Genomic DNA, 25,011 nt, shown 5'->3' on the forward strand with positions numbered 1-25,011 from the left:
GAACCTTTTCATAGTGTGGATTAAGCGAGGCGCTTTTTCCCGATAGGGGGGATTAATACTCCGTAGTCGGTTCTTCCTTTTCAGCTCGCTTCGCCCACAGTCGGCGAAACAAGTGTCCGATCGAGCTTATTTGTATGGGAAACCCGGGAAAATGTAAAACGACACCCCCCCGGGGGCGTTTAGACGTATTAATGGATTTTAGAGTTTTAATAAAGCCTAATTAGTTGCTTGTACTTACTTAAGTCTTTCCCTCGAATCAGATTTCCTAATATAGGTATAAGGAAGTTTATATATAAGAGCTCTAATTTGGGGCGTGGAACAGGCAAGGTAATTATTGCGTACGAGGCAAATTAGTTCCAGGCGCTTGATCGCTAAATTTTCAGGCTCTTATAGTGCCTTAAAAAATTCCGCCTTCCCTTACTTTCTTTAGATTTTCTTAATTTTACTAATTATTATATAATAAACACTTTATATCCTATTAGCTTACAATCTGGTATTTCATAATATAGAGAAATATTTAAATTATAATAATTCTTTATATAGCAAATTAAACTTAAAGGAAAACTAGTTATTTTGGTGTTCCTCTCCACTTTAGGTTAGTCCGGCCTCCAATCGACACCGAGGGGGAGGGGGCGAGGGGGGTCGTTTTACATTTTCCCGGAAACCCCACCAAAATGCCCATTTTCTACCGCAAACGTCCTCTAAAAGTTGGAATAACTCTACCATTTTAATGGCGCATACTCTAATACGAATTTTGTATTAAATATTATATAGATAATTAATTATATCAGGTCAGCTTAATTAATATATAAAGCGTACTTCACGATTAAAATCTGCGTATTTTTGCGCATTTTTAATGCGAAAATTCTCCGTACGATCTCATAGATACACCGACGCCAGATAAGGGATTTCATTCAGATGTCAGCATCGCCACCGCCTCCTTCTCCCGGTCAAGCGTCGGCCAAAATCCTCTAGAAGCCTAGCTGGCACGGGTGGTCGCCTTAATTGAGTAGTCTAGATGCTCCACTTGCGCCTCTTCATTCCTCCAAGTATAGAATTTATACGAATTAAAATGGGCACCAGAGTCGGTCTAGGCTTTACCACGCTATCAGGGTTATCAGGTACATATGTAGCAAAGGACAACGCTTTTACTTTCTATCCTCCCAGTAATTTTTCATTAATGTTTTCCCTGCATTTTCTGAGCTACCCGTGAAATGTTCCTGCAGGAGATTAGCAACGTTCAACGAGTCCTCGTCTTCGGGGACTCGACGATTGAGAACAAACTTCCCGTGATCAGGGCACTATGGAAGGCTTCGGAGTCGTCTCTCCTGCTGAAGACGTTCCTGCAACAAGCTATCGAGATCATCCAAGAAGAGACACAAAAGCTAGCTTCTCAAGAAGGTTCCCTCTTCCTGCACTGCATAAACGTACTTGAAATCGCAGAAATATATGCGGAGGCAGAAGAGCCAGACGAGATCATTGCATCTGTTCTCGCCTTGGTTGCCCGCTTCGGGGCGCTCGTGTTGTAAGCCAGGAAACGTACTACATCTTGCAACCTCTGACTGACCCAAATACAGGGACAACGAGCACAATGACGGTTCCAGGCAATCAACAGGCCCCATCCAGATCGCAGGATTCTGTACCGGTCTGTTGGCTGGTGCAGTGGCTGCCTGCGCAAAGGATATCATTACAATTTTCGATCTCACCTGTGAAGTGCTGGCTATCTCTTTTAGGCTTGTCATTGCACTAGTGCGCAGATCAAAGGCAATTGAGCCGGAGCCGGGCCTATGGGCTACAACCTTTATCCGCGTCTCGAGACAGGAGCTGGAAATGCAACTCGAGGATTACAACCTATATCATGTCAGTGGAGAATACATATCGTTCGTGACAGGAGCCGGCAGTGACGCTAACACGCTCTGCAGAATCTTCCTCGAGAAAAACAAGCTTACATCGGAGTCACCTCCCAATTGTGGAATACGGTTTTTGCGCCGCCGAGCGTCATCCAGCACATGTCTGAAAGCTGCCCAATCTTCAGCCAGATGTCTCAAGTGTCAACAACTGCTGCCATGGCAGTACACGCCTCCCACCTATCTCTCCCGGATATCGACTGGATAATCGGAAGCCTACCCGGCCTGAATACACCTGTTTTGCCGGATAGATCAATCATTTCCACGAGTACTGGCAAGCCGTTCCTCGCGGCGACCCTACAAGAGTTATTGGAGTCGATCATTGCCGACATTTCAATGAACCTCCTGGACATTGATAGCACGGTCCAAGGCATCTGCCTCCAACTGGACATGGCAAGACCGGTGGTGATCTCTGCTATGGGACCTTCACCTAACATTCCAGCTTTGACGAGAGAGTTGGCTAATGGAGGCTTTAAATCGAAGACATTAGCAGTGATCTCGGGCGATAGGCCGCGTCGGCTCTTGCCACAAGCACGCAGTCGTCCTTAGTTGTACCGTGTATGGGGTAGAACCAGTGATATTTACCCGGGCGTTTCTGGCAGATTTAGCATTGCCGTTCGAATAGGTGCTGCTCTGGTGGAAAAGAAAGGTTTTGACACTCGTCAATGCAGTGCGTGGAAGCTCACTACCTTCTCAGGAGACATCGGAGTTTGTAAATTCTTGCTGTTCTATGGTGTGGTCCTGTGGTATATAGAGATAGATCTATAGTTTCGTATTAACTTCCATAGTCAAATAGAGGCCCCTGTGTCTACATGGGAATCTACATCCCTGAGTCGAAAGGCTATCTGGAAGTGATCCATGTCGGGTGGGTGGTCTCTTTTAGCAAAATTGATTTTCAGTGAGACTGCACAACTACTGTACACGCTTAGAGTTATAAAGACGTAGACATGGATATTTACTTTTTCTCTACATACCTATGTACAATGGAATAACACCAAACCAATCTTTCTCTCTCACAACCTGACTGATTCATGATCCGCGAGTATCATGTCTGCCCCCTTCTCCGCAACAGCATACACAGTCGCCATGATAGCTGCGCTAACCTGCATCGGCATAACACTAGCATCGACCACACGAAGGTCTTGCACTCCTTTCACCCGCAGCCGCTCGTCCACCACCTGGCCCATGGCGCACGTTCCTAGAGAGTGATGATATGTTACAACGTGGTCTCGTGCAAAGTCCCTGGCTTGCTCTTTGTCCTGTAGATCGACGCTAGGTGGAGGGTCCACTCTTCTTCCGACCATTCCTTTGAGTGCGTCAGAGGAAAGGACACGATCGGCGAATTGGATGCCAGCCGCCATGACGTCCACGTCGGCTGGATGCGACAAGAAGCCTAGGTCAATCGTGGGTGCATCGAGTGGATTTGTTGATCTGCTGTGCACACTTCCGCGGGAGTTGGGATACATCTGGCTTACTACGATAGAGTAGCAGGAGTTATACCCAGCTGGAGACCCGGGACTAAGTTTGGCGAGGTTTTGATAGCCGCTAGCAGTGTCGAAATTGGCCGGAGTGCAAATAAACTGGATGTCTGCAGAGTTCTGACTCCTCATCCGTTCGGCAATAGCTTCTCGCTGGCGATGTTGGAAAGGGGCATTCTGAGCCCGTGACTGTGGTGAGCCACTGGCGATTTCTTGGTTCAGTATGCTGTCCATGGTGGAATCAATGTCATTCTTCCTGACAAGAGACGAGTATGGTAAAAAGCCCGTGAGATTAATGCACCCAGACAGTGCTCCTGAGTGGGATTCCGCATAAAGCTTTTGATGCTCTGCGCGAAGCTCAGGATCTCGAAGGAAAGAGTCCAGAGACATAATTCCAGGAGCCAGCTCGTAAACCACAGCTGATAGTAATTTTTCTTGCAGGTTGTTTCCCACATTCAGATTCTCAAGAACACACGGAATGCCGAGCTGGTGTAGAATATCCGGGTCCCCGATACCAGACTGCTCAAGGAGCTGAGGGCTTTGAAAGGATCCAGCACTGAGAATTACCTCACGTTTGGCCTTAATGACATAGCGAGCTCCATTGTGTTGAACTTCGACGCCTGTTGCGGCTAACTTTCCATTGTCCTTGGTCTCTGTCAGAAATTTGCAGGCCACAGTGTTCGCGAAGATCTTCAAATTCGGACGCTCGGTAATAGGAGCCAAGTACCCGCTTGCGGCATAGCTTCGAATTGGTTTGTCGCTGCGGTCGATTGCCCATAAAGACCGGTAGAAACCAATGTGGCTTCCACAATATGGATCCTTTGGTCGAGCATACCCTGAAATCTTATCCAACACAGGTAAAATTTCGTTTTCAAATGGGACGTGCCACGGGCTCGCCGAAGTGTGGATAGCTCCAGCAGTGCCTTGAGACTCTACCTCAAAAGGAAAAATGTCAACATCCCGCTCTTTTATATTTGGCAGGTCAACTTCTAACTTCTGGCTTCGTTTCAGATACGGCAGCAAGTCGTCCCATAACCAGCCAGATATTCCAAGTTTCTCGGACCAGTCGTCTATGTCTGCTGCATAAGGTCGTCCATAGGCCATAAAATTGATGCCACTTGAGCCCCCAAGCACTTTCCCCCGCGGAACATGATATACTCTGTCTTTGCTCGCCGTCTGAGAGCAGATGATGGTTATTAGTTGGTTCTTTGATTCAACAGCGGCAAATCCGCACCTGAGAAATGCTTCGAAAATTCCAGTCATAGTCTTCATTGCCCAGCATCAAGGCTGCTCCCGTTGGTAGGTCTACTTTTGGATCCCCCAAACGCGAGATACCTGCTTCAATGACTGCAACGCTGATGCTCTCTTTTTCAGAAAGGCGCGCCGCGAGGACCAGCCCTGCTGTGCCGCCGCCGACAATGACGAAATCGAATGGAGTGTTTATGAAGTCTTCTATCTTCGGGTAAGGCATGTTGATAGATTCCGGCTTTAGTGCTGCCTCTAGATGGGGGAATGTGTAAAACGACACCCCCTCGGGTATTGATTGGGGTGTCGATTGGGGCAGGGGTATTGACAACTTGTAATTGGCTATCTAAGCTCCCTGAAAATCTTAAGTTGGATTTTTTTTAATATATAAGTACAAGCTAATATATAAGTACAAGCTAATATATAAGTACAAGCTAATATATAAGTACAAGCTAATATATAAGTACAAGCTAATATATTATAACCCTTAGATAATAGTTATATGCTTTCTAGCCTATAATAAAAAGATTTCTTAAAATAGTATTTTAATTTAAGGAAATTTATATACTAATTAATTAAGTTCTGGTTTTTAAGCCTTATAAGACCCTATAAGTTATAAGCTTACAGAGCTCTTATATCTAGTTTTAGGGACTTATTTACTAAATTTCTCGGCTTTCTTAAGCTTATTTTTAGGTTATAAAATGTGAAATGTTTAATTACTTTAATTTGAAGAGCTATTACTAATCCAAAATTTATAATAATATAAGTATTAAATTATATTAATTCCTTATAAAATTAAATTAAATTAATGAAAAAGCCAGAGTTTTGGTGTTCCTGTCCGAGCGCCTCTACTTTAGGTTAGTGGCTAGTCTGCTCCCAATCGACACCCCTAATCGACACCCGGGGAGTGTCGGTTTACACATTCCCCTAGATGGCCGTATGTACACTTGGGGACAGTCCCGCAAAGCCCGTATAGTAATTGACCATCTCTTCACGGATGCAGCCATCACAGTATCTAGCCACACAGCGTCGAGCGTCAAACCTAAATACCGCCGGGGTGTCGCTGAATTAGCGGTCAGATACCAAATGAAGTGTATAAGTAACACGTGACTGATCAGGCGACATCTAGGTGCCGGTGGTACGACGCGACGATCTTCCAGCTATTCTAAAGTTCTATCTCCTATCTCCGGCAGTAAGCCGTGACTACAATATTTTCCAGCCATCATATCTCCTTAATGTCCGGCCGTCTGGCTTGTTGTGGCTCCGTCCCGTCGGCGTAACTTTGCAATGCGAACGGTCTGTGCGAGGTGTCCCACGAATTCTAACCCTCCCATACTGTAAGTTTGAGCCCTTTTCACTTCAAGGCGACTCGGAGATGTCTTCTTGTAGTTTCGGACAAAAGATTCGGGGAAAGTTATGCCGGTCTGTCAAACGCCAGGGCTTTACAGCCCCCACTTGCTCGGTTAGCTTCCGCTGATTTTGGGCGGGAGGCTTCATGCGCCGGCCCTTCATTGGCTACACAGTAGGACAGCTTCTCCCTTGAGACAGGGCAGCATCCCTATGATGCCGTTGGCTACTCCCCCTGTTGGTGTTTGTGTTGGCTGTAGCAGTCTAGCCGTGGTCACAACATTCGACAGTTATATTGAGCAGCTAATCCAACTGACTCCCTCACCTTGACTTGACTTCACTTTCAATCTTCATAAAAGTTCATTGCAAGCTTCGTCTCTCTTTTTTCTAGAATCCAGTCAACTCGGCCACAGATCAGGGCCTTCCTCTCTGCAATCATGGTTCTTCACGGGCAAATTTCGGGAATCGAGCTTCCCGCCACCGATGTCGTTCGTGCTACGTGCTTGGCCTCATGATTGCGATGATTACGACACCCATCTCCCCCTTTTTTTGAGGTGACCGCTTTTTTGCTCGTGCATTCTTGCGCCGCTTTGTACTTCGGTAGTTACTAACGCACTTCTCACTTCGCAGCGGCCAAGTTCTACACCGAAACGTTTGACTGGAAGTTCCAGGCGCCGTCAGCTGGGATCCCCGCCGACAAGATGCAGACCTTTACCGCTCCCGGCGACATCTTCCCGGATGAGGGTGTGGTGTCCAAGGTTGACGAGATCCCCAAGTCCGGCGCCCCGAAATTCTACATCAATGTCGATGACTTGAAAGCAGCAATCGATGTGAGTTTTGGAGCCAGCGCCAATGGCCCTGGATTTCTTTTCGCTTTGGATGGCAATGGCATTGACTGACACTTTACATTATCAGGCTGTTGTCAAAAATGGTGGCAAGCAAGTGAGCGATGTCATCTCGCTCAGCCCGCATGTGCCACCCTTCCAATTCTTCCAAGATACCGAGGGTAACAGCAATGCCATCTGCACTCGTCCTGGGAAGTAAAAAGATACCTCTGGGAATGGCATGCTGTGGTTTGGCTATGGGCGTTCGGTCACATGAGATAAGTCGAAAATGGACTCAGGTGCTTTTCGCCGATGGGAATTTATACAGCCTCACCGAGTCCTGCAGGGAAATAGCACCCGATCGAGTGTACAGGTAGCATTCGTGTAGTTATACGCCTAGAATCAATGCATCGGCTCATACTACCGAAAATGAACAATTGCATATGCGTTTAAGTGCTCCATTCTCCCACTCACTTTTGCCATGTGTCAGCTATTGACCAGGAACGCCTGCTGCATCCGGAGAATCTATCCCATCTACGATTTTCACCTGCCTCTATATGGTCTAGATACTGTAAGTGGAAACTATTGACTAGGAATGCTGCCATATCCGGAGAATCCCATCTAGGATTTCACGTAGTAGCACTGTCATCTAAAGGCCGCCGCAGCCTGCCGCCAACTTTTGCACTGCACTGCCACCGTCTCATAACATCAATGTAGCTTTGTGTGGGGTCTTCAATGTCTCTGATCTGCTCAAAGACTTCCGAAAGCCTTTCGAGCAGCGACGAGAATTTTTCGCTCACAAACTGGTTCGTGAAGAGGAAGTCGGCGCACAACATGAGCGGTATCGCGGCAAGTGGGTGTATCTGAGGATATGGCGGTCAGAAAGTGATATCTGGCAATGACAGAGCTAAGTAGCGCGGCCATTAACGAACTCACCTTGAAGACGAATGACTTTGTTAGCACCTGCGCAAGTTTGATTATCTGGTCAACAGCTGCTATTGCGCGTAACTTGTATTCCTCCTGCATGGGATTTCCCTCGTCTACTCGTAGCAGCATATCTGCGCCCGTGGAAGAGTAGATGACACTAATCTGCGCCATTGTGTTCACAAAATGTATCATCTGTCCGCTGGCTTCGTCGGGAGACGAATAGCACTGCGAAAGGATTTTTAGTCGTTGTCTCAGGATGTTATCGAGCATCAGGGCCGAATGCGTCCAGTTGGAATATATGTCACCATAAGCAGACCGGACGTGATCCTGTTGGCGATAGAATGACCAACGCCCGCAGAGCGTGACAAAGATGATGGCTTCGTTGAATGGCGACTGGTAGCGCGGCTGTTCGGTGATTGCTTCGGACAGAAAACTCCCGAGCACTGGCCGCTCGTTTTGGAAGTCATCCTCGAATGCCGGCAGGCGTGTGCAAACCTGAGAGCGCGAGCGAAATTGGTTACTGCAAGTTCCAAGGTGGTGGGTACATATGAACGTAAGGTGCACAACTCAAAACTTACCACGAGCTCGTTCAGTGTGATTGGCCAGTTGCTGCTGATTCCGAACAAATGGTCAAGGAAATAAGCCAACCAGAAGGCCCGCCGCTCTTCTTCTTTTTCTACGAAACCCTCGTGTGCAGGGGTAACTGCATGTGAAGGATTATCGAGCTCGTGAAGTCGTAGTAGTTGCACGAGGCGGAAAGCACGCCCGACGCTCATCCAAGCCTGCCTATGGAATGAACGCATCAGCTCGTAGATGGTAATCAGCAGCCATGCTTGAATCTGCTCCCTGTCGAAAGGATCGTAGCCGGCGCTGGATGAACAAATCGCGGTCAACATCTGTGTACAGCTTCGGTAAAGTTGTTCTTGGAGGTATCGATACTGGGACGACTGGAGGGCGGCTAAGGCCCACATGGCGCGCTGGACACATATTTGTGACTTCTTCTTGACGTCTTTCTTGGACCAAGACAGGTAGCTGCGTTGGTGCAACAACGGGATCGCTGGGTGGATGCGCTCGAAATAAAGCTGGTCTCTGGGTCCACGATTATTAGCTTTTTGCTTTGAAGTGCGGGCATGATCTATCTGATCGAGATTGCAGATTCTATGCTGCACGCGAGGGGGTGGTTTGTTTGTATGCAGTGCTCACAATTCTGCTGGAATGAAACCGGTTAATGTATGCAACTGCTCAGGCTCCATCGAGACTGACATGACAGGCGTGGCAGGCATGGGAGCTGAAGCGGCGGATGTGACGGGTGTGCTTGTTAGCGAAGCGGTGGTGACGGGTATACTTTGTGCCGCAGTGGTGGCTACGAAGTTTGAAAACGACGCTTCTGTTTCAGCAACTGATGTATTGTTGCCGGTTTGCAAGTGTACATCATGGAAGTTGTTCCAATCAAGGATGTTCTGGTCGCCGGGAAAGTCCAGGATTGAGTTCATGCTTTCCTCGTCCTCGACAGCATCTTGTGATGCCAAACGACCCTCCAATTCGGCTGCGCATGTTGTCAGTGACAGTCTGGGCGAACGAAACCCTGAGATCCGGAGCTGTTAATGATCACGAACCGATTTTCTTCTTCAACGCTGCCATGTGGCCCTTCTTGGGGCCTCGGGCATGACGGACGCTAACTTGGCACATGAGTCCGGTCAGCTCACAATTGCTGCATTGAGGCCGTTGTCCATCGCATCTTAACTTGCGTTGTCTGCATTCTGTGCATGCCATGGCTACTTGTCGTGAAATATCTTGGGTAAGGTTAAGCAGAGAGCGGCTGCGCCATTAGCGCCACCTTAGTACCTCGTGCTATGATTCTCAAATTCGGCGGGCCGTTCCGCCCGCGCCACAGCGTCGGCTGCAGGGAGAAAGGCAGTCAAAACCCAACGCCCTAATGGATGTGTGTTAGACGATGAATGTGGACAGTGCAGTGGGGCAGCAGTCTGACGATGACGGAGCGTTCTGGAGGGGATGGAATACGCTGGTGGTGGGGGGATTTTGTCTCTCTTTTGTGTTTCCTTATCATCAACGTGGGCGTCAGCAGGGCCTTCACGAATCACGGCATGCCCAGATGCGGCGCAACACCAGCAGGGGCCGGCATCGCAGCAGGATCGTATCCGCTTAGTATACCAACAGAGAAATCCTACTCAGGGGAACCAATACGTTTGCCAGGTATGCTTATCCCTTTGTCTGGTGAGACATGCTTACGAGCTTGCGCCTGTAAGTCTGTGCTTTTCAGGCCTAAAGCCCCCCGAAGAAACTTTAAACTTTCTCAATTCCAGGGGGTTTGTTTCTAAATTCAAACCACAAAGACATCAAGCAAATTCTTGGCAGAGAACTATATTTTACAAGGTTCTATTAAGTTGTTCTTGCGTACTACTTAATATTAAACTGCGACTTTTGAAGAAGAAGCAAAAATTAAGCGATAAAACAAGCGAAAACCACGGATTTGAGGGCGCAGGCTCGTTATAAGCCCGGCCTCAAAACTCCGTGTTTTTAGCGATGTTTTCAGGCATTGGCAAAACCAAAGTCTCCTACATTACTCAACAAATATGCAATAACTATTAATTGTAACCTATTACAATCTATACGTACACCATGAAAGAAGCTAGAGTGAGTTTTAAAAAATGTATAAAACGATTTAGTAAATAATATAAACAGCACAAAATTGGGCTTGGCGTTTGCGAAATGCCGTAAAAACACGGACTTTGGACGGTGGCCTCGTTACGCCGGCAGGGGGGTTTCTACCATCCATGTAATAGTCGGACTTAACGTCGCGCTAAAGGGGCCCTACCCTTTAGTCGGGGAAAGCGATGTGTCCCGGGAAAGCGAAGTGTCCCGCACCACACCAAAATTTCTATGTAATCGCAGACACTTGAATTACACCACACAACCAAATAACCCTTAAATTAATGCGTAATCGAGGATATAATCTCTTATTACTCTAATGCTACAAAATCTGTATTTTGAGCTATTGAATCAGTTAATATTACTAATCTAGGTAGTAAAGAACACAGAACTATCTTCTCCCCACTAATCCTACTATTTATATCCTCTCGTACCTCCTCTACCTTCTTATCTGATCCCCTAGACTCTTCTGATATTGCCCGTATATATAATTAACTAAGAGGGTTCTTCTTTACCCGGTAAGCTTATTCAGATACGAGTATTACAGGATTAATAGGGATATTGGTAAAGATTACGGGATCTTTGGCCTATATATAATCGAATTCAGCTTGCTCCTTAGCTACCTTATCGTAAAGTAATTAGTATTTAATTTGAATGGCTTCAAGCTCGCTTTCCGTAGGTTCGTTTTAGGGATCGCGAATTGGTATTCAAAGCTCGGGAGGGATAATTATAACCTACTTCTTTGCTTGTGCCTCCAAATCTCTTACTATCTTCTTCCTCTCTCTCTCTGCCGCTCGTACGGCGATTCCTACTCTCTTAAGAGCTTCCTTTCTAGCTAATTCGGCCTTTGCGAGCTATCTTTTAGCCTTCTTTAGCTCCTCCTCTACTGCGTTCCTCACTTTAATCTTCTTCTTTTCCAGAGTATTAGATATATTTATTCACTCCCCTCTTTGGAAACTAAGCCATATGTTTAGCTTAGCCTTATGATATTTAACCTGTGCCTTGCAAGTATTCTGGGCATCTAGCTCTTGTAAACTTCCAAGCATTAGGTAGTTCTTGGTAGCCTTAATTATAACTGAATACTCTTTACGAGAGGAGGAGCTTAAAGTATCCGGAATCTTGTTATTAAGATTATCGAGCCATAGAATGCATTCGTTATATAAAGAAGGAGGTTTTGGAAGGGTAGGTAATTAGTATTTATAAATAGGAGCAGGAGCAGGAGCAGGTATAGTAAATTATATATTTTCTATATCCGATTTAGTTTCTAATTCAGATCCAAACTCTAGGAATTAAAGGCTAGTATCTTTCCTTCTCTTTTTACTATATTTTTTAAGCTTTCTCTATATTACTTTAAAACTAATAGGCCAAATTCTAGTATTCTAAAAGATATATTTAATTATATAAATAGTAAATGTCTTCTTCTTTATTTCAGAAAGATTATAAAAGAAGTACTAGATATTATATTTCGGCTTATATAAGCAAATCGCATTTATAATATTAACCTATTAGTAGTATTTCCATTCCCTAAAAATACTAATATTATATAATTAAAGTAAATAGATTTAGTAAGAGGGAAATTAGATAATTTATATCTTATTAAATATAGCTTTTAAAATAAAATTATTTGCTTAGTAATAAGTTACTTTATTAATTAAGAGAATATACTATTTCTTATTAGGACCGTAATTATTATATTTAATAAAATAATCTAACTAAACCATATAAATACCCTCGTTTATATATCCTATAAAAGAGACTATAATAATCTTATGGCCGGTTATATTTTCGTAAAATCAAGAAATTATAATTACGACTTTTGGGATAATTACTACTAAAGAAATTACCTTATTATCTATAGATATATATTTAATTATTATAAGAGATATATGATTTTCTAGTATTCCTATATATATTTTCTTAATTCTAATTAGAATAACTATTTCCTTTCCTATAGGTATATAAATTTATACTTCTTTCTTATCTATATTATATATCCGATTCCTATAGTATATTCTAGTTTCCTCTAATACCGGATAATATTTAGTTTCAAACTAGTTATATAGGCTCTATTTGGTATAAAGATTAATATAATAGCTTGTAATAGGCTTTGTCTTAATTATATAAAGTTCTAAAGTATTTTTTAGCTATTAAGAGAACTACTTCTAAGATAAAGTTATTTTATTATTCTCTATTTATATCTATATTATATAGTTATATATTATTTACTTTATAGCTTCCTTTCTTCTATTAATTATATATAATACTATATACTAAATTAATATCTTATATTAATTAGGATAAAGGATCTTATTCTACTTCCCCTTTTATACTCTTACTATTCCTATTTTCTTCTTCTTTCTCTACTATACTTTCCTTACTATATCTTTATTTTATATATAATATATATATACTATAGTTATAGGAGTCTCTTCTGGATTAGCCTTAAGGAACTAAATAGCCCTATAGAGCTTATTCTTCTCTAGTATATTACGGAGAAGTATATTCTTGGGGAGATTACTTAGGCGAGCCATTACTATCGAATTTAACAGATTTTCAGGATAATTTGGGCTAGTAGTAATTAAATTAATTAATTTTCACTATGGATATTCCATATAAATTAGAAATTTTTGCGATCGGTACGGGACACTTCGCTTTCCCGGGACACATCGCTTTCCCCGACTAAAGGGTAGGGCCCCTTTAGCGCGACGTTAAGTCCGACTATTACCCAGGTGGCTCTGGCGAGGTAAGGCTTCTAAGGCCGCACAGGCCAGAAAGTAAACAAACACACCCTAGTCTCGCTTCGAACACGATTTCGTCCCTGCATTAACGCTTTGCAGTCACTTTACATTATTAGCTATGATCTACATTTGCTGCATGCAAAAACTGCCCCCAGTAAAAAGTTTCTTCTAAAGGAGGGGGGAAATCGGATATCCCGTCCCTTCCAACCAACTAGATAGAGTACTTAGGCCCTCTAATCCTATATAGTCCGCACTACTTCTACATTGCCTTTACGCCACTATTAATAAGAATTAGCAATAATTACAGAGGCATATCCTAAGGACTGAAGCCTATAGCAAGATTAGCTGAAGCGAGTAGAAATAAGAGTAAAATAAGAGAATAGTTGGTTTAGTTATTGAATATTTAAATATTTCTAAGAATACTAGAAGGGCGAGCAGTGGAATTTTCACTACTAGACTCGGTGAATTTAGTACTGCTTTTCATGCCTACCGCATGGAAAGTCAATTAAGAAGATCATCCTTGCAATTACTGGAATTATAAACTAGATAACGACATGCAGTGCGTGTTCCGAGCTCGGCAATACTCGTAAGCATCAACTTTTTCCTCACAATCATCTCAACAGAAGAGGATTTGCCCTCAATTAGCAGGATAAACCGCCATCCCCTGGAAACCAGCCCTATTCCCAAGGGAACTCAAATCAAAGCTCTGAAGCTCAGTCGGTATCTTCCCATGTGTCAACCCCATATTACTCAACACTGTAACAAACGGCGCACCCCTCAAAATATACATAAAAGTCCTATCAAGCTTTGCGTCAAAAGCACCCTTGCCAGCCACATCCAGTACAGCGACTCCAGTGACTGCGCCTGACTCAGGGTCAATGAGCGTAACGTTCGATGAACCTCCATCGAGAAGGGCAATGCTGCTGAAGCGGTCGGAGTACGTGGCCCAGCAAATAGCCTTCTCGCCAGCGATGACGATCTGCTTTGATACTGTGACGTAGTAGGTGCTTGAAATGTCGACGAGAGATGCTCCGTATGCAGGGTCGGTGATGACTGCTTTGCTGTCTGCGCCGAGGAAGTTGAGCGAGAAATCTACGAGGAGGGTGGTAGGCTTGGAGATGACGGGTGTCATGGATACATAGCCATCCACGATAGGATAGACGTATATTGAGCCTGGAATAGGAGGAGCTCCTTTGATTGACACGAAGAGAGCCGTCTCGGAGGGATTGAAGACGATGTCGGAGGCTGTACCGGGAGGACCGACAGGAGGCGTGGTTTGCCCGAGGGCGATGGGGCGAAGGCTACCTTGCGGCGTAAGGCCTTTGGCATGGTCGGTTGAGAAGCAGGTTACACCTGCGACGGCGCCGCCGTTGATGACGCAAGCTGGGATGTCAGTTGAGAAGAACAATGGAGGGGACTGACTTACCAGTCCTTAGCTTGGAGGAGTAAGCTACCGAAGAGGGAAACTCGCCAAATGTGGGAGCAGTGTTGATGAGTGTGGGGTGAGAGGGGTCAGTTTTGTCAATTGAGAACATCGATATGGTGTTGCTTCCGGCATTGACGCTGAAGAGGTACTAAAATAATAAGTACACGAAGAGAAGTATCTGGGGCCTACTTACATTACCGTCGACTACAACAGAGTCTTGAGTGAAGAGAGTATCTGTTGAATGTTAGATGGTCTAAGATGGGGTACTCATCCATCTCACCAGCCCCACCAGCAGCTGCAGGAGCGCCATTCATCCCTGCAGTCAAAGCCAGCAGACCTTTGCCTCCAGTAGAAGTTCGAACTGGGTCAGAGAGAGTTCCATCTTCGGCAATCTTCAGAGAGATGATGCTTGCTCCTGCTGGATTGTTGTCAAGGAAATAGACAGCGCGAGAATCATCTCTGGAGCTGATAACAGCAGCTGAAACGAGGACTGGCGCAAGGAGGAAGATGAGACCATGCATATTGGAGTGAGAATTCCTTTGACCTGAAGAAATATGGTTGATTAGAGAGTCGAGGATACTTCATTCCTTATATATCTCTTCGAACAGCCGCTCGTCTGCCACTTTGAGTCGTATATGCGCCATGGTGGAAATGTGATTGTGGAGGGTAACATCGGAAATTGGATGTGACAAGATACAAGGGAAACAAAAGATATCTGAGCTCATATAGCGTGGAGGTGGCCTTGCGACGTCATTTTGCGTACAGAAGCGGGAAAGTGTGAGTATGGCTGGCAAAAGGAAAAGCTTGATTCCAAACATCCTGCGGATGAATTCGGACGGATTGACCGATAGAAGCGGCTCGATTTCAGGCACGAATATTGACGGTCTGTGGCACTGACCACGGCTCTTACTGGTCAATTGATGACGGAGAGTGGATGAATGGAGCGAGGTGAGGTTGCACGAAGCCCTCGTCTAAAATCCGAAACCCTTGAAGGGAGCTAGGCCGGATGTGGAAATATGTTTCCAAATGTTCATCGCAGCCAGGGACGGTACAGGGTCTGGCAAAGAATGGTCCAAGCTCTCCGCAATGCTTCCACGGATGCATGTCGTACAAACTGAGTAACTTGATTGGATCAGGACTGCGAAAAACGAGGGGCTAGGTCTGGTCACGTGATCGACCTGCATAAGCTATGGCTATAGTACGGGAAGCGAGACAATTCTTGCTCTTTCGGGTGAAAATTTAGACGGCAAATGATCTTATCTTCAGAAAAACGAGTTGTTGAAGTTTGTCCGGGCCTTAAATACTTGCAATTACCTCAAAACAGCTCACGAAAATCGATCCAATTGACGCTGCACGACACATATCAGCTGCTGAGAACAACTTTGCAACTCTTCTATTGGTACAAATACCCTTTCTTCCAGTCTTAAGAATGTGGCTCGAATTCCGCCTCAATAGCAATCTCCTCCTTTCGAACGTCATAAGACATACTAGCCTCGAAATCACCCATTTTGTACCACAGATACACCCACATCATCCACTCGATCACTTTTTGAAGAAACCAACTCCTATCTTTTACGTTCTCCCATCTCGCGACTGCCTCTTTGTATGCTGTGTCGATTCGTGGTCGCCGTGTCTTCTCATACAATTGGAAGATTGCTTCGACTGAGGTTTGAGGAGTACATTCCAGGACTCGGGCAAACAGAACAGCATCTTCAATCGCTAGACCAGTGCTTTCCCCTTGCGGTGGCATCTAATCACTCATTAGCATCTTAATTTAAGATATGGAAATCAACGTACCCCATGAGCAGCATCACCCAGCAATAGTACTCTACCTCGAGACCAAATACCTCCAGGACTCAGCTTATAAACCGGATAGAACACAAAGTCTTTCACCTCTTTAATGAGCTCGTCAACGCATGGAAGTGCTGAATTCTTGTACCTCCTCTCAATCTCGTCCATGGTCTTCTGGCGGTCATTCCCTCTGACCCTCCATCCCTGCTTATCATTCTCCTCCTTGATCTCCATAACAGCCCCAACATAAATCTTCGCCCGGTCAGGATCAAAATACGACGTCAGCAAAGACCCAAATCTCCCTGAATTCAAAGCTGTTGATCGGAAATGCGTCTTGATTCCCGACCCATCAATAACCGAGTAAGCAACAACAACGCCGGTATATTCAGGTCTTCTACTCGACTCGACGTATTGACCCCGCACTGCCGAATGCACTCCGTCACAGCCAAGAATAAAATTCGTCTGTACTTCTTCACCATTCGCAAATACAGCCGTCACCGTTGTGTCTTCACTGTCGTCCTTGATAGCAGCCAACTTCGAATCATAAACCACTTTGATCCCCTTCCTATCTGTCGCACACAACAAGGACCGAAGTAGCTCCTCCCTCAGGACCCTCAATCCAGGACCAAATTTCCTGAACGGCAACTCGCCAAGCAATTTGCCTGTGTGCAGCGAGAAAATCTCAATCGAATCAACGCGACAGCCTTGGACTTCGACTTCTAGGAATTCTAACAGCCGGAGTGCGTTTGGAGTGAGGTTTATTGACCCGCCGATTGTTGACGGCGCTGCTCGGAGCTCGTACACTGTGCATTGGACGCCGATTTTTGTGAGCGCCAAAGCCGCTGAAATGCCTGCAATTCCTCCGCCGATTATGACACATGATTTTGACATTTAAAAGAGAAGATATAAGTTTGAATTTCGTCGGTTGGTGAGGGGTGTGGAAGCGCGGGCAGCTGTTCTTATCATTTTGTGACTTTGGTGCCTGTGATTGTGACACGTACGAGGGATACGAGCAGCCTTACAATTTTGTAAGCCGGGGTAAAGTTTGGGTTGCTTTCAGGGGTTCGTATTCGCTAGGTTCTCTCGCCCTCGCTAATAGCAACACCCCTGTCCATCTTGGCACTCCGCCCTCAACTGTAACAACAAATCAGAGCAAACGATTGATCTCGAGACTCGCATGTAGAGATTGGACCTGAAGACATCCCTCTATTACAAAGAACAAGGGTTACACACCCCAGAGGTTTTCCTTTAACGGTATCAGACGAACACGAGCTGAAATGACAGCGGACTGAAAATTGACAACGGACGAATCATGACAATTGTAGATCAGACGGCAGGATTGATTTCTCTATGGGTAAAAAGACTAGTGGATTTGATTTTGGGGACTTAGGTGCTATTATCTTTACTAGATCTTGCACATTGAAATTGTTGATGTAGGTGTCGCGGCGATCGCAGGCGAGTACTAGAACTCGAAACATTTAGTTGTGTTGAATGGCTTGTTAGCAAGGGTTAGAATGGGGAAGATCTTATTCGTATAAAGTTTTAATTTTGTCCTGTCCCCAGCGCTTGGAGTTATGGGGGATGGTCAATGGTCGATGTGAGATTGATCACTATGAGGAGCCTGCGGCATTTCATATTGTGAAGTAGCACTTCGCTTGCTTCCCTGAGAACACCAACACGTCCAAGATTTCGCGACAATAAATTGCTCTGCACTTCAAAAGCGAAATGCATTCATGAAGAATACCGTTGCTTATTGTTTGGACGTAAAATCGAAGGCATCGATTCCCGGGGAGCATTGAGTTTTTGAAGTTTTTGGAAGAGAAAGGGATGATCAGCACGCGACTGGATTGTGATTTCCTCGGCTTGATCAACTCCTTTTTGACCAGCCTTTGTCAATATGGTAGCGGAGAGTCATTACTTGCGCAAGAATTGGTAGAAAATCTCTATTAGGAGACGTCCTTGCAGAAATGAAGAGCTAGAATTGAAGCTGCCGTTTTCGATCATCTTCCGCTTTACTCTGCTGAAGCTGCGAAGAATAACCTCACCCATGAGTGTATAGTGGTGCTCACACACCTTGCAGAAAAGTGCTGATGTCAAGTGTAACGAATTAAAATTGCGGTTACTTGTTGAGTCACAAAAGTTTCATGAATACTATAAGGCTGTAAAGCCCTCTACGGGTGTAATTCCACACGCCGCAAACATGCTACTGTTTCTGGAAGAAGGTATCAGAGGCCGGGCGCGATCGTGTTTTTGCCCTTTTTCATTAATGCCTCTATGATTCCTTTGACAGCCTGAATATTGTCATTTCTCAAGAATAAACTTGGTTCTCGAAGCTCACTAATGGCAACCTGCCATGCCTATTCCTTCTGTTTTTTCGTTTCAATAATACTCTTGTTGGCATTGCTCATGTAGTAACGAGGTCTGTAGCTTCGGAATTTGAAGCCACTCAAAGACCTCCTTAAATTTTCACATCCGCGCTTCATAAGGTAGGCAGTTTAAATATCTCTCAAGTACGAGCCTTAAGGCAAGCCCTTGGGATAACTTTCTTGATTTCTGAACATTTTATGGCGATCGAGATGAGGATACTTGTAAAGGTAAAATAAATGAAGCAATGAATAATACAAATCGGCTTAAAAGTCCAAAAATCCAACGCGTAGTATATCTTAAACCCCCCAATTCGATTAAGTTTGTAAGCTGCGCACCCACTAAACTTTCCATAAAAGGTGAACTTGACCTATAAAGAGTTCAAGTAGAGTTCCAGTCCGCTATTAATTTCCACCTTAAAATGGGTCTGAGCAAGAAGAACATGGCTGCGGAAAAAGCCTTGGCTACAGAGCCAGCCAGACGCAACCACAACCACTCGCCCAAATGATCGTGATTCTCAGCCACAGAAATGTTTCACAATGAGCCAGTCTACTGACTCAAAAAATGTAAAAGTCAGTGTTTCTGCTGTTATCACTTTTAAGATTGTTGTTCAACTTCGGAAAAGCATTCAAAATTTCGAGGCGAAAATGTCTAGCGCCGCCACGTTGCTGCCCTGTTTGCTATGTATTATGCTCTGGTGCTTTGTTCATACTATAATAATCTCTATCCTCTTCTCCTGCGTCTTCACCTCTTCTCTTCCACATGTGTTTGGTTTTCTTGGGAGTTTTCATGATGACTTGGGTACTGTGAATATCCTCGAGGTAGCTTGTATATTTTTTCCAGTTGATTCAATTCCCCTGGTTTGGAACCAACGGTTTAAAGAAGGAAATTCGAAATGACTAGTTTGGAATCCAAATCGTTTTGAATCCTGTTGCAAGTATGGTTCGCACTGCGGAGGGCATTCCACCGCCCCGCTTCAACCCCACCCCTTGCTCAAGTCTCCCCTCCCTTTCATGCTTCATAAGCTTTTGTCAATAACCTTCTTGCTGTCACCTATTATCCGAGCCTTGAGGTGATAATAATGATATCTTCCTCATCTTTGCAAATCAATCAGATGGCCGAGCACGCCAACTCAGATGAGAACTAGGGGGCGGGTTTCCGCTAGGCACGCCATGCCGGACTCATGAGCATCACTCCGGTAGTGCCTTCAGCTTCTTCTACTTCTTTGCCAGCTTATTATGCTGCTGAGGCGTGAAGTACAATTGTTAAATGGTCGCTTTGCGGCGCTGCTTTAAGTACACTGTATGCAGTCGAACGCTTGACCTCAAGAAATATTATTAGTCGGGATATATTTTACTGCAAATTTTTCCTCACACTGCTTTGTCTCGTTTGCTTAAGTTCTCTGGATCGTCGTGTTAAATCGTTGCTATGTCCTGCTGCTTTAAGCAGAGTGTAATCTATCCATTGCTTCGTCTTCCAGAAATCTTGGTAAGCTAGAGGTTTTTGCGTGCAATTTCGTCACGCCGCTTTATCTTGGCTATACTAACACGCTAATGACAGTTGTTAAATTCAGACTTCGCATTGAGCACGGAACGGTGCTTCTCTATTGAGAAGGAAAAGTCCAAGGGCGAAGAGAGTATAGGGCATATTTGCTTTGCAGACTGCGCAAAATTGTAAGATTACATTGCTATATTGACAGAAATATGAATCTAGGCAAGTCAATGTGAATAGATATATCATGTATAACGAACATGGAAGTTAATACCATAATTGTCAAACATAACACCGCTGTCAATCCCTGTTTTGTCTATCGGGATCAAGACTCTGAAAGGGTAGACCCTTTACTATAATATTAGGTGTGCAAGGTTTATTCTATATCTCTTATTGATTTCTCCAGTGCTTCACACATCAGTATTGGATATTTCCCAAAATGTTCAAGAAAAAACATCCCCTTGCCTTTCAAGTATGAAACGGCACAGTATTTCTTCTTGGGGTATTAACGGTCCACACGTCTGATGACGTGCCTCAGATATTTAAACCCGGACCTCCACCTCCAACTGACTTGCTGTGCCTGGAACTATAAACGCTCTCGCGCTCATCCTCACTGCTAACAGGTTTCAGAATCGCTGGGGTTTGATAGAAATTAAATTTAACTCGTGCGACAGAGGGATGCAGGGCCCAAGTTACTAGTATAATTGTATTCCTAATACGAGAAAGGTCGAGACTCAGCTATCAATAACTCTACTTCATCAACCACTACCCTAACCACGGCCTTGACCCCATTAAAAAAAACTCTGCTTCTTGCAGGGAGAGTCTGCTTAGCGTGAAAATGGTCCCCCCCCCCTTTTTTTTTCTACGCTGCGACTCTCCGGAATGTCTTTTCATAGCACTCACCGTAACTGGAACAATGAATCAGAATGTTCTTGAAGGGTCCGGAACAATTGGCCATTGACGCTCCTCGATATTGCCCGAAACAGCTATTGGACCGTGGCATTTTCCTTTGCATCTCAGCACTGGGGACTGCGTAGCCGTAAAATTCTCGGGCTGTGTTATTCGAGTTGACAGAGGACGTCCGCCCACGGTGATTTTTGGATCATTTCGGGGGGGCACGGACAATTGTTTATCTTTCTCCAATGGAGATAGTCCCTGGATTATAAATTGCAGAGGATAACAGGAAGGTCATGTGCATACACGTCCTCTGCATCTGGAATAGTGGGGTAGCTCAATCACTAACAAAAACGGGCGCAGCTTGGCGCATTGACACAAAGCTTCGACTTTCCTTGGAGATCAAGGGTCGTTTACACGTAGTCCCCACAACTCTGACCGCGAATCATCTTCACAACTACGCATCCATCAAAAATAGGGGCGGAAAAGGCAGGTAGAGTTTTTGTTGCACCAAGTCAGCCAAGGGCGAGGCGCTGCTCGTCACCATATAACGTGCTTCTGCTCAAGGTACTATCCCTTCACTGTCGCGATCCGAAGAACAAGCAGTGAAAGAGATGAATATCGTGGGACTGAGAGAAGTGTTGTAACCGATGGTTGACAGCACACCAGAGGGGGTGAGACATTTTGTGCCGCCTCGATGCACCCTTAACCCCGCACGACGCAGGAACCGAGCAGGCTCAACTTTGCCCGAGCAGCGAATTCAAGGTCAAACATTTTTGCAGCGATTTCCTTTTCAAAGCTAGAAATGAGGTTCTTTCGATATCTTATCTCATCTGACCAGTCCTGGTGGTGTTGTGGTTCATCCAGTGCTTGCACAAACCAAGAATGTCCCTTCCCTTGCCAACTCCTTGGCATAAGCCACTCTTTTCAGCTGAGAACTCACGAGGTTTTTTCCTTTCATTTCATTGGACAAGATCGTGTCAGAGACCCCACCCGCATAACGGGTGCTCAGAAACAAGCAAATCATCGCTCTTGGCGCAGAATAGCGGTGGCTCCTCCGCGATAAGCTGAGGAGCACCCCCTCCCCCTCCTCTCCCCTCCCAGTTACTTCACACTTCGTCCGACGGGCTGAATCGAAGTACTTACAATCCGACCTCCGTCAACTTCACACCAACGAGCACTTGCCCTACCAAACAGACAGATACGCAGATAATTCAGCCAAGGTATGCTTTGGAATTTGAGAGGAATTGAAGGTGCAGAGTGCTGATCGAGGGGTAGATGCCTTCCGTCGTCGAGCAACAGGTTCAGGCCCCTGAGCCCATGACCGCCAACACCTCCGACATCACTACCCAACAACCCGTATGCTCTCCTCTCCTCTTCCTTCTCCCCACTTTGTGTCTCCTGCAAGCTCTCCCCTAGCGCAATTGCTGATTGTTTCGGTGGAATAGAAGCCAGCACCAGCCATGACCACAGGCGACGAGGTTGGACTCCGCGGCGGAGAGTACGGAGCCTGCGACTGCTGTGGCTGCGGATGCTCGGAGAGCTGCTGCTAAGCGTCCAGATCACACCCCTACACCATCGAGGCTCCGCCGAGTCGTGGCCTGTGGATTGATCGAGGAGGAGTGGATATACCCGGTGGTAATTGACGGTTGCGTTGCTGCGTTGTTTTGGACGAGGCAGATGAAAGGGATATATGAATACACATTGAAAACACACAAGTCCACGATTTCAAAATCCGACGAGCGATACTTTTATTTTGGGAGAGGAAGGAGGAGAGCAGAGAACTTCAGGTACCAGAGGATCAGCCGCTAAGGGCACACCAAAATACAGGGGTACCCAGCACCTCCTTGGAGAGTTTGAGGGGGAGCCAAGGGCAATCTCTTCCCTTTCTTTCTTAATACCAGTTCCCCGGGGACCAGTAAAGTCCACGATCAGCCAGCGGTGTCTATGGGCGTGTGGGGATTGGAGACAAGTGTCTGAGTCAGTGATGCTTTGCGTCCTGCTGCCTTCATTGAGCACCAGGAAGTCCCTCGACCGGCCATATCCATCCGTTTGTACTCGGCATCAAAGTTCTCATCTGTCTTCACCAGACCCTTATCAATCTCATCCAATCGTAGGTCAACAAACGAGTGAAGAAGATGCCTAATCAAAGGATTGGTGCTTGTACCCACGTGGTACCCACGTAGTACTCCAGTACAAGCGCGTGGCCTTCAGCTACTGGGTGCCGCGTTGTCACATCCCGTTCTATCACATTCTCTTCCAAAACGCATCCTACCAAATGCACTTTCTCATGCGCTCCGTCGCTTTAACATTTTAAGGCAGAAAAATTTCTCTATGAAGTACTGTAACAAATCCGATCCCAAGCAGGAAGTCACACGCTCGGCAACTTCCCCGCCGTCTATTTTATTTCTGATGTTTTGGGCAGAAATTATGGGGATCGAACCAAAGAAAGTCTTGCCAGCAAGTAGCTCAGGGTTTATGCATGCATTAGTTTTCTAGAGAGAGAGAAAAAGGAGTGGCATGAGGCTGAAAGCTGCGGTCCGGAATGGATGTTTTAGTGCTTGGGCTCCACGGATACTTGATGCGGCTGAGGCCAGCGGATTATTTCTATATTTATGGCAATTTTCATTGTTTAGGTCAAGTTGGGCGGCGGCGGGGGAAGTAAAGGAGCCTTACCGCTGCAAGGGAAAAACTTGTGCAAAGGTATAAAGCTCTCGTTCTCCCTTGCATTCCTCCTCTTCAACGTTTCTTCTCACCCTAGCTCCATCTTCACTCCCCGAGTCTCTTCATTTATTACCATCTAATAAACATCGGATACATACAAACGAAATGGCGGGAAGAGATCATATCCTCGAGTTGCCTAGCTTCATGCTGGCTTTCCGCAGCCTGCAGCTCGTCACTGCCCTCGCGATCCTCGGTCTCGCTGCCTACGGCATCACCTATCTCTCCTTTGATGGCATTGACCTCACTCTCTTCACTGTGCGTTCCACTCCTACCCTCCTCTTTCACCAAACGATCTATCCACCCGTCACCTCCAACCAAGCCTCACTAACACGCGGCACAGGCAATCTCAACCATGATAATCACAATCTACATCATCGTCGCCCAAACCGGTGCCCCAATCATTTACAACTACTGGGCAATCCTCGGCCTCGACATCTTCGCTATTGTTTTCTGGATCATCTCATTCTCGCTTCTCGCCTCTGAAGTTGCCGGATATTCGATCGTCACATACAGCTCTAGCGATTGTATCTACTCCTCCGCTGGGGTTTGCTACTACAAGCGCAGTCAGGCTTTGAAGAATTTGGAGAAGCGGGAGACGACGAATGTTTATACTTACCGCAATGCTATGGCTGCTGCCAGTGGCCTTGGAGGATTGGAATTGTAAGTTCTTCTGAGCTCGAGAAAAAAGGGAGGGAGGCTAATGGTGAACAGTATCTTCTTCGTCGTCACCCTCGTCATGACAGCTATTGGGCTTCATCGCCATCGCCAGGCTGGTAGGCATTGCTTGCCTGGTCGCTCTGCTGCCGCACTCACAGAAGCGAAGAACGAGATGCCTCAGGGCGAGTATCCTGTTGCTTCTGCATAATGTTGGCATCAACATCGCTTTGCACTCTCGACCCGCACCTGCCACAGAATGCTAAATTCTTTGGATCAGAGTTGCTGGACAATGGCACGAGCTGGCTGGTAAATGGTAATGGTGGAGAGGTAGTTTCGCTGCTTAAAGGATATACCCACTCTCAAATTAATCGAACAATCCTACTCGCTGTCCTTTCTGTCTCCCTTGAAACAACGTTTCAATTATCCCCTGTCTACTTTCTCCTTTTTTCCTTCGATCACGTTCTTCCCTCTTTCCCCGAAATCCAGGGGTAGTTCACGTGATGTGTTAGTGACCCCTCACGCCACCGT

General features: G+C 45.6%; 8 protein-coding genes across 8 annotated transcripts; 4 read left to right on the forward strand and 4 right to left on the reverse strand.

Moving 5' to 3' along the window:
- Nucleotides 1–1,071: 1,071 nt before the first annotated feature.
- K444DRAFT_671003 (uncharacterized protein) lies at nucleotides 1,072–2,716 on the forward strand. Its single transcript, XM_024887699.1, has 3 exons — nucleotides 1,072–1,525; nucleotides 1,578–1,860; nucleotides 1,923–2,716. The coding sequence occupies exons 1-3, from the start codon at nucleotides 1,215–1,217 to the stop codon at nucleotides 2,454–2,456; spliced, it is 1,128 nt and encodes a 375-aa protein (XP_024726278.1). The 5' UTR covers nucleotides 1,072–1,214; the 3' UTR covers nucleotides 2,457–2,716.
- A 138-nt stretch (nucleotides 2,717–2,854) lies between these two features.
- K444DRAFT_605508 (GMC oxidoreductase) lies at nucleotides 2,855–4,856 on the reverse strand (the record flags this gene model as incomplete). Its single annotated transcript, XM_024878859.1, has 2 exons — nucleotides 2,855–4,561; nucleotides 4,620–4,856. 2 exons carry the CDS (start codon nucleotides 4,854–4,856, stop codon nucleotides 2,921–2,923), a joined length of 1,878 nt encoding a protein of 625 aa, XP_024726279.1. The 3' UTR covers nucleotides 2,855–2,920.
- A 1,463-nt stretch (nucleotides 4,857–6,319) lies between these two features.
- On the forward strand, nucleotides 6,320–7,234 carry K444DRAFT_622936 (uncharacterized protein). The gene is made up of 2 exons (XM_024882199.1): nucleotides 6,320–6,807; nucleotides 6,893–7,234. Exons 1-2 carry the CDS (start codon nucleotides 6,679–6,681, stop codon nucleotides 7,019–7,021), a joined length of 258 nt encoding a protein of 85 aa, XP_024726280.1. The 5' UTR covers nucleotides 6,320–6,678; the 3' UTR covers nucleotides 7,022–7,234.
- K444DRAFT_577783 (uncharacterized protein) lies at nucleotides 7,164–9,629 on the reverse strand. The gene is made up of 5 exons (XM_024877584.1): nucleotides 9,345–9,629; nucleotides 8,932–9,274; nucleotides 8,307–8,817; nucleotides 7,738–8,223; nucleotides 7,164–7,664 (listed from the first exon to the last, which is right to left on the reverse strand). Exons 1-5 carry the CDS (start codon nucleotides 9,499–9,501, stop codon nucleotides 7,431–7,433), a joined length of 1,731 nt encoding a protein of 576 aa, XP_024726281.1. The 5' UTR covers nucleotides 9,502–9,629; the 3' UTR covers nucleotides 7,164–7,430.
- A 3,935-nt stretch (nucleotides 9,630–13,564) lies between these two features.
- K444DRAFT_657979 (uncharacterized protein) lies at nucleotides 13,565–15,375 on the reverse strand. The gene is made up of 4 exons (XM_024886206.1): nucleotides 14,843–15,375; nucleotides 14,756–14,796; nucleotides 14,563–14,710; nucleotides 13,565–14,519 (listed from the first exon to the last, which is right to left on the reverse strand). The coding sequence occupies exons 1-4, from the start codon at nucleotides 15,081–15,083 to the stop codon at nucleotides 13,774–13,776; spliced, it is 1,176 nt and encodes a 391-aa protein (XP_024726282.1). The 5' UTR covers nucleotides 15,084–15,375; the 3' UTR covers nucleotides 13,565–13,773.
- A 457-nt stretch (nucleotides 15,376–15,832) lies between these two features.
- Nucleotides 15,833–17,326, reverse strand: K444DRAFT_577789 (FAD/NAD(P)-binding domain-containing protein). The gene is made up of 2 exons (XM_024877585.1): nucleotides 16,360–17,326; nucleotides 15,833–16,312 (listed from the first exon to the last, which is right to left on the reverse strand). The coding sequence occupies exons 1-2, from the start codon at nucleotides 17,242–17,244 to the stop codon at nucleotides 15,986–15,988; spliced, it is 1,212 nt and encodes a 403-aa protein (XP_024726283.1). The 5' UTR covers nucleotides 17,245–17,326; the 3' UTR covers nucleotides 15,833–15,985.
- Nucleotides 17,327–21,950: 4,624 nt separating this feature from the next.
- Nucleotides 21,951–22,974, forward strand: K444DRAFT_622942 (uncharacterized protein). Its single transcript, XM_024882200.1, has 3 exons — nucleotides 21,951–22,325; nucleotides 22,381–22,461; nucleotides 22,551–22,974. Exons 2-3 carry the CDS (start codon nucleotides 22,381–22,383, stop codon nucleotides 22,653–22,655), a joined length of 186 nt encoding a protein of 61 aa, XP_024726284.1. The 5' UTR covers nucleotides 21,951–22,325; the 3' UTR covers nucleotides 22,656–22,974.
- Nucleotides 22,975–23,890: 916 nt separating this feature from the next.
- K444DRAFT_605521 (uncharacterized protein) lies at nucleotides 23,891–24,869 on the forward strand. Its single transcript, XM_024878860.1, has 3 exons — nucleotides 23,891–24,081; nucleotides 24,167–24,486; nucleotides 24,538–24,869. Exons 1-3 carry the CDS (start codon nucleotides 23,932–23,934, stop codon nucleotides 24,689–24,691), a joined length of 624 nt encoding a protein of 207 aa, XP_024726285.1. The 5' UTR covers nucleotides 23,891–23,931; the 3' UTR covers nucleotides 24,692–24,869.
- Nucleotides 24,870–25,011: the final 142 nt, after the last annotated feature.

This window comes from Hyaloscypha bicolor (assembly GCF_002865645.1).
Source record: "Hyaloscypha bicolor E unplaced genomic scaffold K444scaffold_191, whole genome shotgun sequence".
Classification (NCBI taxonomy): Eukaryota; Fungi; Ascomycota; class Leotiomycetes; order Helotiales; family Hyaloscyphaceae; genus Hyaloscypha; species Hyaloscypha bicolor.

Excerpts from the sequence above, each read along its gene's own strand:
- K444DRAFT_671003 (XM_024887699.1), top strand. The coding sequence starts at position 1,215 with ATGTTCCTGCAGGAGATTAGCAACGTTCAACGAGTCCTCGTCTTCGGG. Across the intron at positions 1,526-1,577 it reads CGCTTCGGGGCGCTCGTGTT|GGACAACGAGCACAATGACG; the intron begins GTAAGCCAGGAA and ends ACCCAAATACAG. Across the intron at positions 1,861-1,922 it reads AGGATTACAACCTATATCAT|AATCTTCCTCGAGAAAAACA; the intron begins GTCAGTGGAGAA and ends CACGCTCTGCAG.
- K444DRAFT_622936 (XM_024882199.1), top strand. The coding sequence starts at position 6,679 with ATGCAGACCTTTACCGCTCCCGGCGACATCTTCCCGGATGAGGGTGTG. Across the intron at positions 6,808-6,892 it reads ACTTGAAAGCAGCAATCGAT|GCTGTTGTCAAAAATGGTGG; the intron begins GTGAGTTTTGGA and ends TTACATTATCAG.
- K444DRAFT_577783 (XM_024877584.1), bottom strand. The coding sequence starts at position 9,501 with ATGGCATGCACAGAATGCAGACAACGCAAGTTAAGATGCGATGGACAA. Across the intron at positions 9,275-9,344 it reads AGCGTTGAAGAAGAAAATCG|CCGAATTGGAGGGTCGTTTG; the intron begins GTTCGTGATCAT and ends CAACATGCGCAG. Across the intron at positions 8,224-8,306 it reads TCACACTGAACGAGCTCGTG|GTTTGCACACGCCTGCCGGC; the intron begins GTAAGTTTTGAG and ends TCGCGCTCTCAG.
- K444DRAFT_657979 (XM_024886206.1), bottom strand. The coding sequence starts at position 15,083 with ATGCATGGTCTCATCTTCCTCCTTGCGCCAGTCCTCGTTTCAGCTGCT. Across the intron at positions 14,711-14,755 it reads CTGTTGTAGTCGACGGTAAT|TACCTCTTCAGCGTCAATGC; the intron begins GTAAGTAGGCCC and ends TTATTATTTTAG. Across the intron at positions 14,520-14,562 it reads CTCCTCCAAGCTAAGGACTG|CTTGCGTCATCAACGGCGGC; the intron begins GTAAGTCAGTCC and ends CTGACATCCCAG.
- K444DRAFT_577789 (XM_024877585.1), bottom strand. The coding sequence starts at position 17,244 with ATGTCAAAATCATGTGTCATAATCGGCGGAGGAATTGCAGGCATTTCA. Across the intron at positions 16,313-16,359 it reads TGGGTGATGCTGCTCATGGG|ATGCCACCGCAAGGGGAAAG; the intron begins GTACGTTGATTT and ends ATGAGTGATTAG.
- K444DRAFT_622942 (XM_024882200.1), top strand. The coding sequence starts at position 22,381 with ATGCCTTCCGTCGTCGAGCAACAGGTTCAGGCCCCTGAGCCCATGACC. Across the intron at positions 22,462-22,550 it reads ACATCACTACCCAACAACCC|AAGCCAGCACCAGCCATGAC; the intron begins GTATGCTCTCCT and ends TCGGTGGAATAG.
- K444DRAFT_605521 (XM_024878860.1), top strand. The coding sequence starts at position 23,932 with ATGGCGGGAAGAGATCATATCCTCGAGTTGCCTAGCTTCATGCTGGCT. Across the intron at positions 24,082-24,166 it reads TTGACCTCACTCTCTTCACT|GCAATCTCAACCATGATAAT; the intron begins GTGCGTTCCACT and ends CACGCGGCACAG. Across the intron at positions 24,487-24,537 it reads GGCCTTGGAGGATTGGAATT|TATCTTCTTCGTCGTCACCC; the intron begins GTAAGTTCTTCT and ends AATGGTGAACAG.